Genomic DNA, 17,410 nt, shown 5'->3' on the forward strand with positions numbered 1-17,410 from the left:
CTGAGAGGGTAGATGCTAGAATCAAGTGGGCTAAGGGACCTTTTCCGTAAGGGGAGGAGTTACGACACAAGGGGGAGGAGCTAGGCCAGCGGGATAGTTCCTCTACTATCCACGCCACCAACTGTTACCTTTAGTAATTAGGTGGTGAGCGAAGCGGAGCGGAGCGAGCCACCGTGCCCGAAGCGTGGCGAGCGAAGCGAGGTACTTTTCGGGTACCCTGTTCGCTCGTAGCTCCTCCCCCTGGTGACGTACCTCCTCCCCTCAATACGTCACAAGGTCCCTTCAGCCACTCCGATATAGAACCAACCCTGCTGAGAGCCGGGATCTTGGGTAGGGGTAGGAGGAGATAACTAGAAGAGAGGGAAGGGGTGGCCACCACACCGCCACACTGCCTGCATGTTGCATATCACTGATTGCACAGTGCAGAGAGTCCAGTGCAGTGCAGTGTGGTGTGTTGTTAGGGAAGAGGGGAGGTTGGAGGCTTGTCAGAAGAACTTTCCTGGCTGTCAGGGATCTGCATTCAGTGATCTGGAACATGCAGGCATTGTGGTGGCCACCCTTTCCCTTTCCTCAGTCCTTTCCTTCTACCCACGAGGTCCAGCCTGTCAATCACATAGAAGCTCCGCCCCTCCAGGCTGGAACAAGTAGCTGCTCTGCTGCTACCCTCTTGTTGAGAATTACTGTGTGTATACTGTGTGTTTTATGTGTATATGACTGTGTTTGTGTGCAAATGTGTGTGTATATGTCTGTGTACTAATGTGTATACATGTATGTGTGTGTTTATGTGTGTGTATATATATATATATCCTTGTTTACAGTATGTGTGAGTATATGTGTGTTTATGTATGTCTGTGTGTATGTCTGTGTATGTGTGTGTGTGTGTGTGTGTGTGTGTGTGTGTGTGTGTGTGTGTGTATATATTTATGTGTTTATGTTTATCTGTGCCTAAATGTGTGTGAATCTATGTATGTATGTATGTATGTATGTATGTGTGGTGGTGGGTTGGGGCGCCGTGACATGTCCCTGCTCCGGGTGTCATGTCTCCATGCTACGTCTCTGCTCATGGGTGGAACAGCGGGACAGTGTTCAAATAGTGAGACTGATATGCGACATGCCTATATGCTGTGTGCGACTGCGGCTGTATCTGCAAATGAAATGCTACGTTACAGTGATTTCCAGGAAAACAACTACTGACACTATAACATAGCAGTCACACACAGCATACAGGCATGCCGCATATCATTTTAATCAGCGTAGTCTGTTTGTGCGAATAAGATGCATTTTTGGGGGAAAAATGCACAAAAAGATGCTCACTGTTAGTAAACACGCTCATGTCTAGGCGCGACTAGTAAGGCTGTATAACATGACAGCAGCAACAATGTAGGAGTACTCATTTGTAACAGATGGAAAGGGATACGGTCATGAAAAGGGGTAATTAAAGCCTGTATTAATGTATTGTACCCATTAACAACTAATAATTTGCGAGTGGGGTCCCGAGATTTCGACTGCCAAGGGACCTACACAGGTTTTAATCCGGCACTGCCCTGAGAGCCCAATGTCATCACATCACATGCATGACATCATAACATTGCAAAAGGGGAGCAGAGCTGGCAACACCAGTAAGTCTAGCGCTGACCATGCGTCGATTGGCTGTACAGGCTGCAGGGTGCATGTCTAGAGCATCTAAAGGATGCTATTAGAACACACATGGAGGCTGTGCTGATTAATTTCATGTATAACACTAGTATATCTGTGCGTCCGTCTGAATGTCAGAGGGACAGAGATGCCTACTTTGAGCGTGTATGCATACCGTCAGTGCTTCTTAGACACCACCATTGGTTGCACTGTGCCCAATCCAAAGCCACCCAGGAAAGCCAAGAATTTTTCCTCAACATTTCTGATACTTTATGTATCAATGCACTCCATGGACATCGGCATTACGTGCACCTCAGGCCCTATAAGAGGATGGTGAAAACCAGTTAGCTTCTACTGTACCTATTATTTTATAGAATGTACTTGATAAAAAGACCTCAAAGCCAGGGCCGTTTCTTGGGGCAGGCGAGCAGTGCAACCGCACTGGGCGCCCGCCGCGGCACTAACTGTGGCTCCTTACTTCCCCTCCTATTTCTCCCCGAGTAACCCGCTCGGGGGGCGGAGTTTCACGGAATGACGCGGTTGCGTCGTTACGTCACGACGCAACCCCGTCACGACACGAAACTCCCCCCCCCCGAGCGGAGTACAGAGGGGGATCCAAGTTAGGAAGAGGGAAAGGCCGGCGCGAGGAGCGACTGGTGAGGTGTGCCGAAGAGCGGTAATCGCCTCTGTAAGTATTCTCTCTCTCTCAATGTGTAAAATGGGGACACCTGCCGGAATGTGTGAAATGGGGACTCTTGCCTGCCGTAGTGTGGGGATTTAATGTATCAAGGGCACTGCGGTGTGTGGCATAATATGGTGCAGGGGGCATTACTGTGTGGGGCTTAATATGGTAGAATTTTTTTTTCCTGTGGTGGTTATGATCTGTTGGAGCAGGGTCAAAAACTGGATTGTGAGGTAGTATTTTCAGACGAGGCCATGCCCATTTAAATGAGGCCACACCCATTTAGATGAGGCCACGCCCCCTTGCCGGGTGTGCGTGCACGTTTTTTTTATCTAGGTGTGTGTGTGTGTGTGTGTGGGGGGGCACATTTTTTAATGTCATGGGGGGGCGCATTTTTAAATCTCGCACTGGGAGCCAAATTGGCTAGAAACAGCCCTGCTCAAAGCTAATTGGTTGCTATGGGCAACTTCTCCACTCTTTTCCCTGCTTGCTACATCAACCCCTAAGTTAGCTAATGCTAATAGTATTAGCTTATTTTCCCTATCCCGAAAACCTGTCTGGAGAGGGCTTGTCTGTAATGAAAGTCAACATATTGTTACACTGCTATGCTGCAGGAAGGTGCCAAAGTCTAGCAGTAATAATATCATGATTTCTATTCTTACTTATAGACAGAGCCTCCTCCCAGTGTTGAAAATAAAAAGCCTTGTTGTGACGGACAACCACAGGTATGTACTCTCTCATACTAAATAGAATTAAAACTTTTACATAATCTAATACTGGACATACACTTTCAGTTTAAAGTGTCTGTCAGGTTGACAGACCAATTATCAGACAAGCCGACAAAATCACTGTGAGATTATGACGATATTGGATGCCTTCAGCCTGCATATATATCATACCCCGGTAAAATTTTACTTAATACATACAGGGGGAGATTCAAATGTTTGAAAAGTCAGTTGGGAGTCTGTTTTTATCTAATAGACAGGAAAAAACACCCAACCGACTTTTCAAACATTTGAATCTCCCCCACAGAAAGCATTATTTTTTCTAGTAACAGGCAGGCTTTGTACACACTTTAGAGTATGTATTTATGCCCTCAAATAGGGCCTGTAATGTCACGGCAAGCAAACTTGCAGGTAAAGGTTTAACTTTTGGCCGGTATTAGCATGTACAGTATCAGGGTAAAACGCAGAATTTTCAAGTGGGGATTTCCTATTGAGCATATATATATTCCATATATGATTTCACATATATGGAAACTCCCAACCCGCAGTAAATATGTACATGTACACATATTTAAATATTTATATATATTTTGAGAGAACTAGGCATGGATAGAGAGATAAGGGGCATGGGGAGAAAGCGAGAGGCATGGGGAGTGAGAGGGGCATGGGCAGGGAGAGAGGCGGCATGGGGAGAGAGAGAGTGAGGAGTAATGGGGATAGGGAGGGGCATGGAGAGAGAAGTGGAGAGAGAGAGATACAGGCATGGGGAGAGAGAGAGTGAGGGGTAATGGGGATAGGGAGGGGCATGGAGAGAAAAGTGGAGAGAGAGAGATACAGGTAAGGGGAGCGAGAGAGAGAGATGTCAGCAGCAGAATGAGACTGGGCAGAAGAGCTTGCACTCAGAGAGGTGCATCGGAGAGCACTTACAAGGAGGCTGGAGGGCACTGGAGGAGGCCGCATCATGTTTCCGGCCAGGCTCCCTAGAATGTGCAGCAGCTGTAGCGGGCTCCCGTCAGTCCTGGAAGACTCAAGTTGCTGTGCAGGGGTAGGCGGGAGCCGATGGCGGTCGGTATGAAGGAAGGGAGGAGCACATTTGCCTGATGGTTCTTTTAAATATATATATATAATTTTATATATATATATATATATATATATATATATATATATATTAGAGATGAGCGGGTTCGGTTCCTCGGAATCCGAACCCGCCCGAACTTCATTTTTTTTTACACGGGGCCGAGCGACTCGGATCTTCCCGCCTTGCTCGGTTAACCCGAGCGCGCCCGAACGTCATCATCCCGCTGTCGGATTCTCGCGAGGCTCGGATTCTATCGCGAGACTCGGATTCTATATAAGGAGCCGCGCGTCGCCGCCATTTTCACACGTGCATTGAGATTCATAGGGAGAGGACGTGGCTGGCGTCCTCTCCGTTTATAGAGAAGAGAGTGAGACTAGAGTAGAGAGAGACACAGTAGTAATTTTGGGGAGCATTAGGAGGAGTACTACTACTTGCTGAAGTGATAGATAGATAGTGTGACTGTATAATGTATATCTGACTTGTGGGGGAGACACTGACAGTGGGGAGCAGTTAGAGTCTGAGAGCAGGACTCAGGAGTACATATAACGTACAGTGCACACTTTTGCTGCCAGAGTGCCACACTGCCATTGTGACCACACTGACCACCAGTATAATATATATTGTGATTGTCTGCTTAGGAGTACTACTTGCAAGTTGCTGATAGTGTGACCAGTGACCTGACCACCAGTTTAATAATCACCACCAGTTTAATATATATATATATATATATATATATATATAACACAAATATTCAGAGTGCGCACAAATACAATGGCATAATTAAAATTGAAATGAATACTCAAAGTAAAATCCAACCAGCATAACCGGAATGACAGAAAGATTATTTTTAATACACGTTAAAATTTGTCATACACGTTGTTCCATAAGCACAATACACATTTATGCAGAAACAGTGTATGCTATATATATCTCATAAAACCCAACGCGTTTCGTCCATTATGGACTTCATCAGGGGTACAAGTCACAGCTGGTAGGGTAAGTAGAGGAGAGAAGAGGAGAAAAAAGAGCAAATGAGATATATCAAAACAGTATCATATCTTCATCAACCAGTTCATTTCATAGATTCATTTCACAATATATCAAAAAACGAGAGGGATATGGGAAATACCTCATGGTGTGACATTAAAGTTGATAAACATATCTCTACAATCAAGAAAACTAGATGTTGAGGAAAGAGGGATATTCTCAAATCTATTCTTAGGTATATAATTCTGATAATATCATACTTACTGGAATAATGCTTTAGCAAATTTCCTACAAGATGATCTCACTGTGAAGAGTGTTAAAACGTGATATATATCTCTAATGGAGAGAGAGTGTTAATTAGATTTAATCAAGCTAACTATATACCAGCTAAAGGGTTAATTATTACTTACATAATGATACTAAAAACTCTCGTGAGCTTCTAATCAGCTGCTCCTTAATCGTGGTTCCTTGTAGGTACTTTCTATGGAACACACAGATTTTTTGCTACTGATAAGGATTTAACCCATTGCAGCCCAATTTGTATTTAAGGTATATTCAGATACTTACATTTAATTATGGGGCAAGTAACCAATTAGATTGTGTCCTCCAAGATTAATGAAAGTTCACAAGGAATCTAAATAAATTAAATAATATTCATGGTAATTTCTAATAGTAATATTATAATCGGACAGTGGACTGGGATAGTGAATCTACTTACTTTAAAATCAAGCCAATAACACCAAACAAAATGTCCAGTGAGGAAAGCAGCTGTAATAAGTAGAAATAATCAGATCATTACCTCACAATCAATTAGGTGAGAGGTTGATCAATTTAATTTAAGGTCGTAAAGTAGTACTTACACTAAAAAGGTTCTGGATGTGTGTCAGCCTCCTCTCCTGGATGGTAAGTGAACAGGAGAGGCTATATCTGGCCTATTTATACCTAGGAGTGAATTACCTCACTTCCTATACTCTAATGATTGGTTGATCGGATAGAACTAAATGAGTGTATATCCAAGGTGTAGCATGAGAAATCTACCCTATGCTCTGTACAGCATGAAATTGTCATCAATATAGGTCTTAAAAAGTGACCTTAATGTTCGTATAACAACTTGAATAGCAGGCTTCCGTCCTGCGTTCCACCTAGATCATGGTGGAACGCATGGACTTCCGCCTAGTGCGTACTTCCTGTAACTGAGATGAATGTATAGAACATAACATCATCAGTTAACCTAGTGGGATTAATTAAGCCCAAAGAGGGGGATTGTATGTTAAGCCCAGGAAGAGACGTATTGGGGCTGGGAAACTTTAAGATCCCATTCGGCACGTCTGCCGCGGATCTCCCCGCTTTGCGTTCCAACCGCATCACCTGTGGAGCGCACCGCGTCATTACCGGATGTTGTCATGCGTTCCACCCATAAGCGATAATGGAACGCATATCTACCTACTCAGTTTGTACGTTAATGCTGGGCTCAATGGTGTATTCCAATATCGGACAAGTCAAACGCACTGCAGATGGAAGAATTATGTAATTTATAATTGTTTTTTTACGAATAGAACCCTATTTCCTCAATACCTTTACAAGGGTTCACAGTTTACACACAATATGACATCCATACAATACAGTGCAATATTATGGATACCACCAATACTACATATGACTTTATAAAGAGAATGATAGTATATGATCAGACATAAGTTGTAATAAACAGTCGAATAGACAGACCCTCTACAATAGGTATAATAATGTGATAAAGATATGCCATAATTGTGTAATATTACATATCAGCATGGTCAAAAATATGTTTTAAAAATTATTAGATAGATAATCTAGTATACGATAGGGAGACTTTATAATGATAACAGTATATACCCCAGGTGAACGTTTTCATCTCTCAAATAGGACACCTAGGTATGTTCTAGGTCAATATAAGATCAGGACCTTTCATACCACGATGTTTACATAGCAAAATAACTGTTGATCTCTAACAACCTAAAAAAGAGACAATATCAATGTTTTCATTGAGACCTAACGGATGAAGAGTGTTCAGTGTATAAATCCAATAGGATTCTTGCTTTGCTAGTGTTAAGTCTCTATCACCTCCTCGTCTGTCAATTTTGATGTGTTCTAAGACGGTGAAGGTTAGACCTGTTACTGATGAATTATGGACCTCGGCGAAATGCCGGGGTAAACTATGCGACATCATTTTGTTTTTAATGTTTCGTAGATGTTCCTGGATCCTAATTTTTATTTTTCGTTTAGTCTTCCCTATATATGAGAGGCCGCATGGACAAGTTATTTTATATATTACGTATTCCGTAATGCATGTGACCCGATCTTTCAAAACGTGGAATCTACCATTGTCCATTCTCAATTTGACGGAGGCCTTTTGCATATATTTACAACAAATACACTGATTGCATGGAAAACATCCCCCTTTATTACTTAAAAATTGATCAGGTAATGGGTTCTGAGATTTTTCCATTTTTAAAGAGCTCGGTGCTATTATGCTTTTGAGGTTCCGCGCTTTTTTGAAAATTAACACGGGTTTGTCTGGCAGTGTGGGTCCTAAAATCGGATCCTTCTGTAATATATTCCAATGTTTGGTCATAATCTTTTTAACTTTGATAGCATCTTTACTAAATTGAGTGACAAAAGATCTAGATTTGTCAACACTAATGGAGGAAGTGGGTTGTTTGACACTAATAAGTTCAGTCCTAGATCTTTTCGATGCCTTTAATCTTGCTTCGTTCAGGCGATTCCTATTATAACCTCGTTCTAAGAATCTATTAAATATGATAGTAGATTGTTCCCAATAGTCCGAGATGTTACTACAATTTTTTCTCAGTCTGACAAATTGGGAATAAGGTACCCCATTCTTCCAAATAGAGTGGTGACAGCTGTCTTGAGGTATATAACTATTGGCGTCCACTGACTTAAAAAAAGTCTTAGTGGTCACCCCTCCTATGCTGCATCCTTTCAGTTCTAAGTCAAGATAATCTATTGTTATGGGGTCTGTTTTAAATGTGAACTTAAGGTTATAATCGTTCTTATTTAGATGATCCATAAAATTCTCGATACTTTTCACATCTCCCTGCCAGATGAAGATCAGATCATCTATATATCTTCTATACAGCCTTATATAAGTGTTTTCAAACTCTGTGTCATACACATATTCGCTTTCCCACTTGCCCATTAATAAGTTAGCATACGATGGGGCGAATTTAGTCCCCATCGCTGTGCCTTGTTTCTGCAATAGGTAAGTACCATCAAATTCAAAAAAGGTGTGATCCAAGATGAACCTAATACAGTCCACAATAAATGCAATCTCCAAAGGGGTATTATAGGGATCTTGTTCCAAGACATGTCTAACTGCTTCTATCCCCTTATCGTGTGGGATAGAGGAGTAGAGCGCTTTTACATCCACTGTTAGCCATCTATTATCGATAGACCAATCGTAATCCTCAACAAGTCTCAGAAGACTTGTAGAATCTTTAATATGAGATTTATTCAACAGGACGTAAGGTTGCAACTTCAAGTCTATATAATGCGAAAGATTTGATGTCAGGGAGTTTACTCCTGCAATAATAGGACGTCCTGGTGGTAATTCTCTATTTTTGTGAACTTTCGGTAATTGATAGAATAGGGGCATAGTGGGGGATTTTTTATAAAGGTAGTCAAACTCTTCTTTGCAGATTAAGTTGTTCCTTTTGGCATTATTCAAAAGTTCATACAATGAGTTTTGAAATTCAGCAGTCGGATCTTTATCTAATTTGACATATGTTGTTTCATCATCCAGTATATTATATGATTCTTTTAGATACAAGGTTCTATCTTGTAACACTACCGCACCCCCTTTATCGGCCGATTTAATAATTATGCTTGAATCTTTTGCTAGATTCTTAATAGCATTTCTTTCTAGTGGGGTAATATTGTTATTATATTTAGAGTTATAGGTTTTCATTTTCCTAAAGTCATCTCTGACGGACTCATAAAAGATATCCACATGGCTCCCGCGGGACTCCACGGGATAGAATTTTGAGGGAAGAGAGACGAGAGGTTTTTCTTTGGGCTCGTAGGATAATTTGGGGACGGGATTTTTTAAAAAATGTCTTTGTACCGTTAAGTTCCTAACATATCGATTTAAATCAATAAACAGGTTAAATTTGTCCGTTTTCTCATTCGGAGCAAATTTTAGGCCCTTTGCTAGTACCGATTTTTCGGCAATAGAAAGTTCCTTCGTTGATAAGTTGATGATTCCTGTTTCTGAAGTGGTAGGTACGCTTTTAACTTTTTCGGGGTGTTTTCTACTTCCTCTATTACCTCTTCTTCCTCTTCTTCCTCTCGCAATCCTCTTTTTGTACCCTGTGGGGCCTCGCTCTTGGCTAGCTCTACTGACTTCTGTTTTAATCGATGGTGTGGATTGGTACGTTCCCCCAAAAAATAACGATTCTGTTCGGACCATCGGGGCGAGTAATCCCGAACGGTCCTGTGGGTAGGGGGAAGGGGTGATCTTAGCCTATCGAATCTGTTCAAATGTAATGGTATATTATCGTAATATCTTTCATCATTGGATTGGTATCTATCCTGTTGTCTACGAGGGTGTGAAGGTATTCTTTCCCTGTAGTTTTGATAGTGATTGGGAAATCTTTTATTCCCATATGGAGATCGATAAATTTGTCTCCTTTGTTGTTTATAACTCACTTCTTGCCAGTCATTTCTAGTTTGTCTTCCTCTTTGTTTGTAATTTGTCTCTTGCCAGTCCTTTCTTATATACTCTTGCTGTCTACCTCTTGCTGGCTGAGTATCTATTTTAGACCAATTATATATATTCCCATTTTTATAGTCATTTTTATCTCTCACATATTTTCTTTGTTTCCTGGTTACAATTTCATTTTCTAGTTTGTCTAGCTTTGATAATAAATCCTCTACATCTTTTTTATATTCGTCACTTGTTTCAAATTTCACCATAAGGGATTCTACTTTAGTGATCTCTTCATCTAATTTTATCAGTTCCCTTTTTCGTTCTTTGATAATTAGACCCATTAATTTCATGGAGCAGTCTGTGAGGACCGCATTCCACTCTGACATGAAATTCTCGTTATTAATTCCTAGGGTAGGTGTTTTTGATAGTCTCAGACCTCTTGGGACTCTCTCTACTTCAACATATTTCTCGAGTGTGATTACATCAAACCACCCCTTGATCTCCTTAGTGGAGAGTCTTTCCATTAGATTCAAATGCTCATAATAATCCTCCTCATTCTCCTCCATAAGGACTAAATCCTCATCCTCTGTAAACATTTGTTTGATCCTCTGTGATCTATTGAGTCTATTCTTAAAAACAGGCATAATGTACTGCAGCAAATCTAGGGTGACTAGCAAAAAACTCAAACAATATACAACAATACCCTTAATTCGCGCTGTACCAAGGATAGGGCAGCACCTCTTGAAAAGTCTCCCTGCTAGTGGGAGACGATAGATAAGGTATAACACAAATATTCAGAGTGCGCACAAATACAATGGCATAATTAAAATTGAAATGAATACTCAAAGTAAAATCCAACCAGCATAACCGGAATGACAGAAAGATTATTTTTAATACACGTTAAAATTTGTCATACACGTTGTTCCATAAGCACAATACACATTTATGCAGAAACAGTGTATGCTATATATATCTCATAAAACCCAACGCGTTTTCTATCTATCGTCTCCCACTAGTCTCCCACTATCGTCTCCCACTCTGTGTCGGCAGTCGCTCGTCCATCCATAATTGTATACCACCTACCCGTGGTTTTTTTTTTTTTCTTTCTTCTTTATACATACTACTATAGTAGCTTACTGTAGCAGTCTGCGGTGCTGCTGAGCTGACAGTGTCCAGCAGGTCCGTCATCAGTCATTACATAATAAATATATCTACCTGTCCGGCTGCAGTACTAGTGTGATATTATATATATATATATTGATTTCATCTCATTATCATCCAGTCTATATTAGCAGCAGACACAGTACGGTAGTCCACGGCTGTAGCTACCTCTGTGTCGGCAGTCGCTCGTCCATCCATAATTGTATACCACCTACCCGTGGTTTTTTTTTTTCTTTCTTCTTTATACATACTACTATAGTAGCTTACTGTAGCAGTCTGCGGTGCTGCTGAGCTGACAGTGTCCAGCAGGTCCGTCATCAGTCATTACATAATAAATATATATACCTGTCCGGCTGCAGTACTAGTGATATTATATATATATATATTGATTTCATCTCATTATCATCCAGTCTATATTAGCAGCAGACACAGTACGGTAGTCCACGGCTGTAGCTACCTCTGTGTCGGCAGTCGCTCGTCCATCCATAAGTATACTAGTATCCATCCATCTCCATTGTTTACCTGAGGTGCCTTTTAGTTGTGCCTATTAAAATATGGAGAACAAAAATGTTGAGGTTCCAAAATTAGGGAAAGATCAAGATCCACTTCCACCTCGTGCTGAAGCTGCTGCCACTAGTCATGGCCGAGAGGATGAAATGCCAGCAACGTCGTCTGCCAAGGCCGATGCCCAATGTCATAGTACAGAGCATGTAAAATCCAAAAGACCAAATATCAGTAAAAAAAGGACTCCAAAATCTAAAATAAAATTGTCGGAGGAGAAGCGTAAACTTGCCAATATGCCATTTACCACACGGAGTGGCAAGGAACGGCTGAGGCCCTGGCCTATGTTCATGGCTAGTGGTTCAGCTTCACATGAGGATGGAAGCACTCAGCCTCTCGCTAGAAAAATGAAAAGACTCAAGCTGGCAAAAGCACCGCAAAGAACTGTGCGTTCTTCGAAATCCCAAATCCACAAGGAGAGTCCAATTGTGTCGGTTGCGATGCCTGACCTTCCCAACACTGGACGTGAAGAGCATGCGCCTTCCACCATTTGCACGCCCCCTGCAAGTGCTGGAAGGAGCACCCGCAGTCCAGTTCCTGATAGTCAGATTGAAGATGTCAGTGTTGAAGTACACCAGGATGAGGAGGATATGGGTGTTGCTGGCGCTGGGGAGGAAATTGACAAGGAGGATTCTGATGGTGAGGTGGTTTGTTTAAGTCAGGCACCCGGGGAGACACCTGTTGTCCGTGGGAGGAATATGGCCGTTGACATGCCTGGTGAAAATACCAAAAAAATCAGCTCTTTGGTGTGGAAGTATTTCAACAGAAATGCGGACAACATTTGTCAAGCCGTGTGTTGCCTTTGTCAAGCTGTAATAAGTAGGGGTAAGGACGTTAACCACCTCGGAACATCCTCCCTTATACGTCACCTGCAGCGCATTCATAATAAGTCAGTGACAAGTTCAAAAACTTTGGGCGACAGCGGAAGCAGTCCACTGACCAGTAAATCCCTTCCTCTTGTAACCAAGCTCACGCAAACCACCCCACCAACTCCCTCAGTGTCAATTTCCTCCTTCCCCAGGAATGCCAATAGTCCTGCAGGCCATGTCACTGGCAATTCTGACGATTCCTCTCCTGCCTGGGATTCCTCCGATGCATCCTTGCGTGTAACGCCTACTGCTGCTGGCGCTGCTGTTGTTGCTGCTGGGAGTCGATGGTCATCCCAGAGGGGAAATCGTAAGACCACTTTTACTACTTCCACCAAGCAATTGACTGTCCAACAGTCCTTTGCGAGGAAGATGAAATATCACAGCAGTCATCCTGCTGCAAAGCGGATAACTGAGGCCTTGGCATCCTGGGCGGTGAGAAACGTGGTTCCGGTATCCATCATTACTGCAGAGCCAACTAGAGACTTGTTGGAGGTACTGTGTCCCCGGTACCAAATACCATCTAGGTTCCATTTCTCTAGGCAGGCGATACCGAAAATGTACACAGACCTCAGAAAAAGAGTCACCAGTGTCCTAAAAAATGCAGCTGTACCCAATGTCCACTTAACCACGGACATGTGGACAAGTGGAGCAGGGCAGGCTCAGGACTATATGACTGTGACAGCCCACTGGGTAGATGTATGGACTCCCGCCGCAAGAACAGCAGCGGCGGCACCAGTAGCAGCATCTCGCAAACGCCTACTCTTTCCTAGGCAGGCTACGCTTTGTATCACCGGTTTCCAGAATACGCACACAGCTGAAAACCTCTTACGGCAACTGAGGAAGATCATCGCGGAATGGCTTATCCCAATTGGACTCTCCTGTGGATTTGTGGCATCGGACAACGCCAGCAATATTGTGTGTGCATTAAATCTGGGCAAATTCCAGCACGTCCCATGTTTTGCACATACCTTGAATTTGGTGGTGCAGAATTTTTTAAAAAACGACAGGGGCGTGCAAGAGATGCTGTCGGTGGCCAGAAGAATTGCGGGACACTTTCGGCGTACAGGCACCACGTACAGAAGACTGGAGCAACACCAAAAACGCCTGAACCTGCCCTGCCATCATCTGAAGCAAGAAGTGGTAACGAGGTGGAATTCAACCCTATATATGCTTCAGAGGTTGGAGGAGCAGCAAAAGGCCATTCAAGCCTATACAATTCAGCACGATATAGGAGGTGGAATGCACCTGTCTCAAGCGCAGTGGAGAATGATTTCAACGCTGTGCAAGGTTCTGCTGCCCTTTGAACTTGCCACACGTGAAGTCAGTTCAGACACTGCCAGCCTGAGTCAGGTCATTCCCCTCATCAGGCTTTTGCAGAAGAAGCTGGAGACATTGAAGGAGGAGCTAACACGGAGCGATTCCGCTAGGCATGTGGGACTTGTGGATGGAGCCCTTAATTCGCTTAACAAGGATTCACGGGTGGTCAATCTGTTGAAATCAGAGCACTACATTTTGGCCACCGTGCTCGATCCTAGATTTAAAACCTACCTTGGATCTCTCTTTCCGGCAGACACAAGTCTGCTGGGGTTCAAAGACCTGCTGGTGAGAAAATTGTCAAGACCTGTCAACATCTCCTCCTTCACATTCTCCCGCAACTGGGGGTGCGAGGAAAAGGCTCAGAATTCCGAGCCCACCCGCTGGCGGTGATGCAGGGCAGTCTGGAGCGACTGCTGATGCTGACATCTGGTCCGGACTGAAGGACCTGTCAACGATTACGGACATGTCGTCTACTGTCACTGCATATGATTCTCTCCCCATTGAAAGAATGGTGGAGGATTATATGAGTGACCGCATCCAAGTAGGCACGTCACACAGTCCGTACTTATACTGGCAGGAAAAAGAGGCAATTTGGAGGCCCTTGCACAAACTGGCTTTATTCTACCTAAGTTGCCCTCCCACAAGTGTGTACTCCGAAAGAGTGTTTAGTGCCGCCGCTCACCTTGTCAGCAATCGGCGTACGAGGTTACTTCCAGAAAATGTGGAGAAGATGATGTTCATTAAAATGAATTATAATCAATTCCTCCGTGGAGACATTGACCAGCAGCAATTGCCTCCACAAAGTACACAGGGAGCTGAGATGGTGGATTCCAGTGGGGACGAATTGATAATCTGTGAGGAGGGGGATGTACACGGTGATATATCGGAGGATGATGATGAGGTGGACATCTTGCCTCTGTAGAGCCAGTTTGTGCAAGGAGAGATTAATTGCTTCTTTTTTGGTGGGGGTCCAAACCAACCCGTCATTTCAGTCACAGTCGTGTGGCAGACCCTGTCACTGAAATGATGGGTTGGTTAAAGTGTGCATGTCCTGTTTATACAACATAAGGGTGGGTGGGAGGGCCCAAGGACAATTCCATCTTGCACCTCTTTTTTCTTTAATTTTTCTTTGCGTCATGTGCTGTTTGGGGAGTGTTTTTTGGAAGGGCCATCCTGCGTGACACTGCAGTGCCACTCCTAGATGGGCCAGGTGTTTGTGTCGGCCACTAGGGTCGCTTAGCTTACTCACACAGCTACCTCATTGCGCCTCTTTTTTTCTTTGCGTCATGTGCTGTTTGGGGAGTGTTTTTTGGAAGGGCCATCCTGCGTGACACTGCAGTGCCACTCCTAGATGGGCCCGGTGTTTGTGTCGGCCACTAGGGTCGCTTATCTTACTCACACAGCTACCTCATTGCGCCTCTTTTTTTCTTTGCATCATGTGCTGTTTGGGGAGTGTTTTTTGGAAGGGCCATCCTGCGTGACACTGCAGTGCCACTCCTAGATGGGCCCGGTGTTTGTGTCGGCCACTAGGGTCGCTTAGCTTAGTCATCCAGCGACCTCGGTGCAAATTTTAGGACTAAAAATAATATTGTGAGGTGTGAGGTATTCAGAATAGACTGAAAATGAGTGGAAATTATGGTTTTTGAGGTTAATAATACTTTGGGATCAAAATGACCCCCAAATTCTATGATTTAAGCTGTTTTTTAGTGTTTTTTGAAAAAAACACCCGAATCCGACAAAAAAAATTCGGTGAGGTTTTGCCAAAACGCGGTCGAACCCAAAACACGGCCGCGGAACCGAACCCAAAACCAAAACACAAAACCCGAAAAATTTCAAGTGCACATCTCTAATATATATATGAGCTGTGTGACTAAGTGATGTGCGGGTGGGGGGTTCAGATGGGGGGATTTTAATAAATGGGTAATATATATACACGCACTGTATATATATACAATGTATATACATGTTGAGCCTCTCTCTATACATATATACACACACTGTATATATGTTTATGCTGATTGATATATTGTGATTACTGATAGATAGATAGATAGATAGATAGATAGATAGATAGATAGATAGATAGATAGATAGATAGATAGATAGACACATCCTAAATCTGAATGAATTAAATATTCTTATTAAATACTTTGTTCTTTACATAGTTGAATGTGCTGACAACAAAATCACACAAAAATTATCAATGGAAATCAAATTTATTAGCCCATGGAGGTCTGGATTTGGAGTCACACTCAAAATTAAAGTGAAAAAACACACTACAGGATGATCCAACTTTGATGTAATGTCCTTAAAACAAGTCAAAATGAGGCTCAGTAGTGTGTGTGGCCTCCACATGCCTGTATGACCTCCCTACAACGCCTGGGCATGCTCCTGATGAGGTGGCGGATGGTCTCCTGAGGGATCTCCTCCCAGACCTGGACTAAAGCATCCGCCAACTCCTGGACAGTCTGTGGTGCAACGTGGCGTTGGTGGATGGAGCGAGACATGATGTCCCAGATGTGCTCAAATGGATTCAGGTCTGGGAAACGGGTGGGCCAGTCCATAGCATCAATGCCTTCATCTGGCAGCAACTGCTGACAAACTCCAGCCACATGTGGTCTAGTATTGTCTTGCATTAGGAGGAACCCAGGGCCAATCGCACCAGCATATGGTCTCACAAGGGGTCTGAGGATCTCAAAGAAATGCCACCCCACACCATTACTGACCCACTGCCAAACCGGTCATGCTGGAGGATGTTGCAGGCAGCAGAACGTTCTCCTTGGCGTCTCCAGACTCTGTCACGTCTGTCACATGTGCTCAGTGAGAACCTGCTTTCATCTGTGAAGAGCACAGGGCGCCAGTGGCGAATTTGCCAATCTTGGTGTTCTCTGGCAAATGCCAAACGTCCTGCACGGTGTTGGGCTGTAAGCACAACCACCACCTGTGGACGTCGGGCCCTCATACCACCCTCATGGAGTCTGTTTCTGATCGTTTGAGTAGACACATGCACATTTGTGGCTTGCTGGAGGTCATTTTGCAGGGCTCTGGCAGTGCTCCTCCTGTTCCTCCTTGCACAAAGGCGGAGGTAGCTGTCCTGGTGCTGGGTTGTTGCCCTCCTACGGCCTCCTCCACGTCTCCTGATGTACTGGCCTGACTCCTGGTAGCGCATCCATACTCTGGACACTACGCTGACAGACACAGCAAACCTTCTTGCCACAGCTCGCATTGATGTGCCATCCTGGATAAACTGCACTACCTGAGCCACTTGTGTGGGTTGTAGACTCCGTCTCATGCTTTCAAAAGTGACCAAAACATCAGCCAGAAAGCATAGGAGCTGAGAAGTGGTCTGTGGTCACCACCTGCAGAACAACTCCTTTATTGGGGGTGTCTTGCTAATTGCCTATAATTTCCACCTGTTGTCTATTCCATTTGCACAACATCATGTGAAATTGATTGTCAATCAGTGTTGCTTCCTAAGTGGACAGTTTGATTTCACAGAAGTGTGATTGACTTGGAGTTACATTGTGGTGTTTAAGTGTTCCCTTTATTTTTTGGAGCAGTGTGTGTATATATATATATATATATATATATATATATACATATATATATATATATATATATATATACATACACACACACTATATATATATATATATATATATATACACATATATATATATATATATATAT

The 17,410-nt window shown here is 43.2% G+C and overlaps 1 protein-coding gene and 1 long non-coding RNA gene across 2 annotated transcripts in view; one reads left to right on the forward strand and one right to left on the reverse strand.

Annotated features, from left to right (window-relative positions):
- LOC134944016 (uncharacterized) overlaps positions 1-17,410 on the forward strand; it is a 72,663-nt gene that overhangs the window by 17,669 nt on the left and 37,584 nt on the right. The window contains exon 3 of the mRNA XM_063932586.1: positions 2,986-3,042. Coding sequence (XP_063788656.1) covers positions 2,986-3,042 — 57 coding nt within the window. The remainder of the gene's footprint in view (positions 1-2,985; positions 3,043-17,410) is intronic.
- LOC134943949 (uncharacterized) lies at positions 4,886-5,740 on the reverse strand. The gene is made up of 4 exons (XR_010181840.1): positions 5,675-5,740; positions 5,518-5,588; positions 5,372-5,443; positions 4,886-5,108 (listed from the first exon to the last, which is right to left on the reverse strand). It is a non-coding gene; the product is annotated as an uncharacterized LOC134943949 (long non-coding RNA).

Source organism: Pseudophryne corroboree, chromosome 1 (genome assembly GCF_028390025.1).
Source record: "Pseudophryne corroboree isolate aPseCor3 chromosome 1, aPseCor3.hap2, whole genome shotgun sequence".
NCBI classification, from domain to species: Eukaryota; Metazoa; Chordata; class Amphibia; order Anura; family Myobatrachidae; genus Pseudophryne; species Pseudophryne corroboree.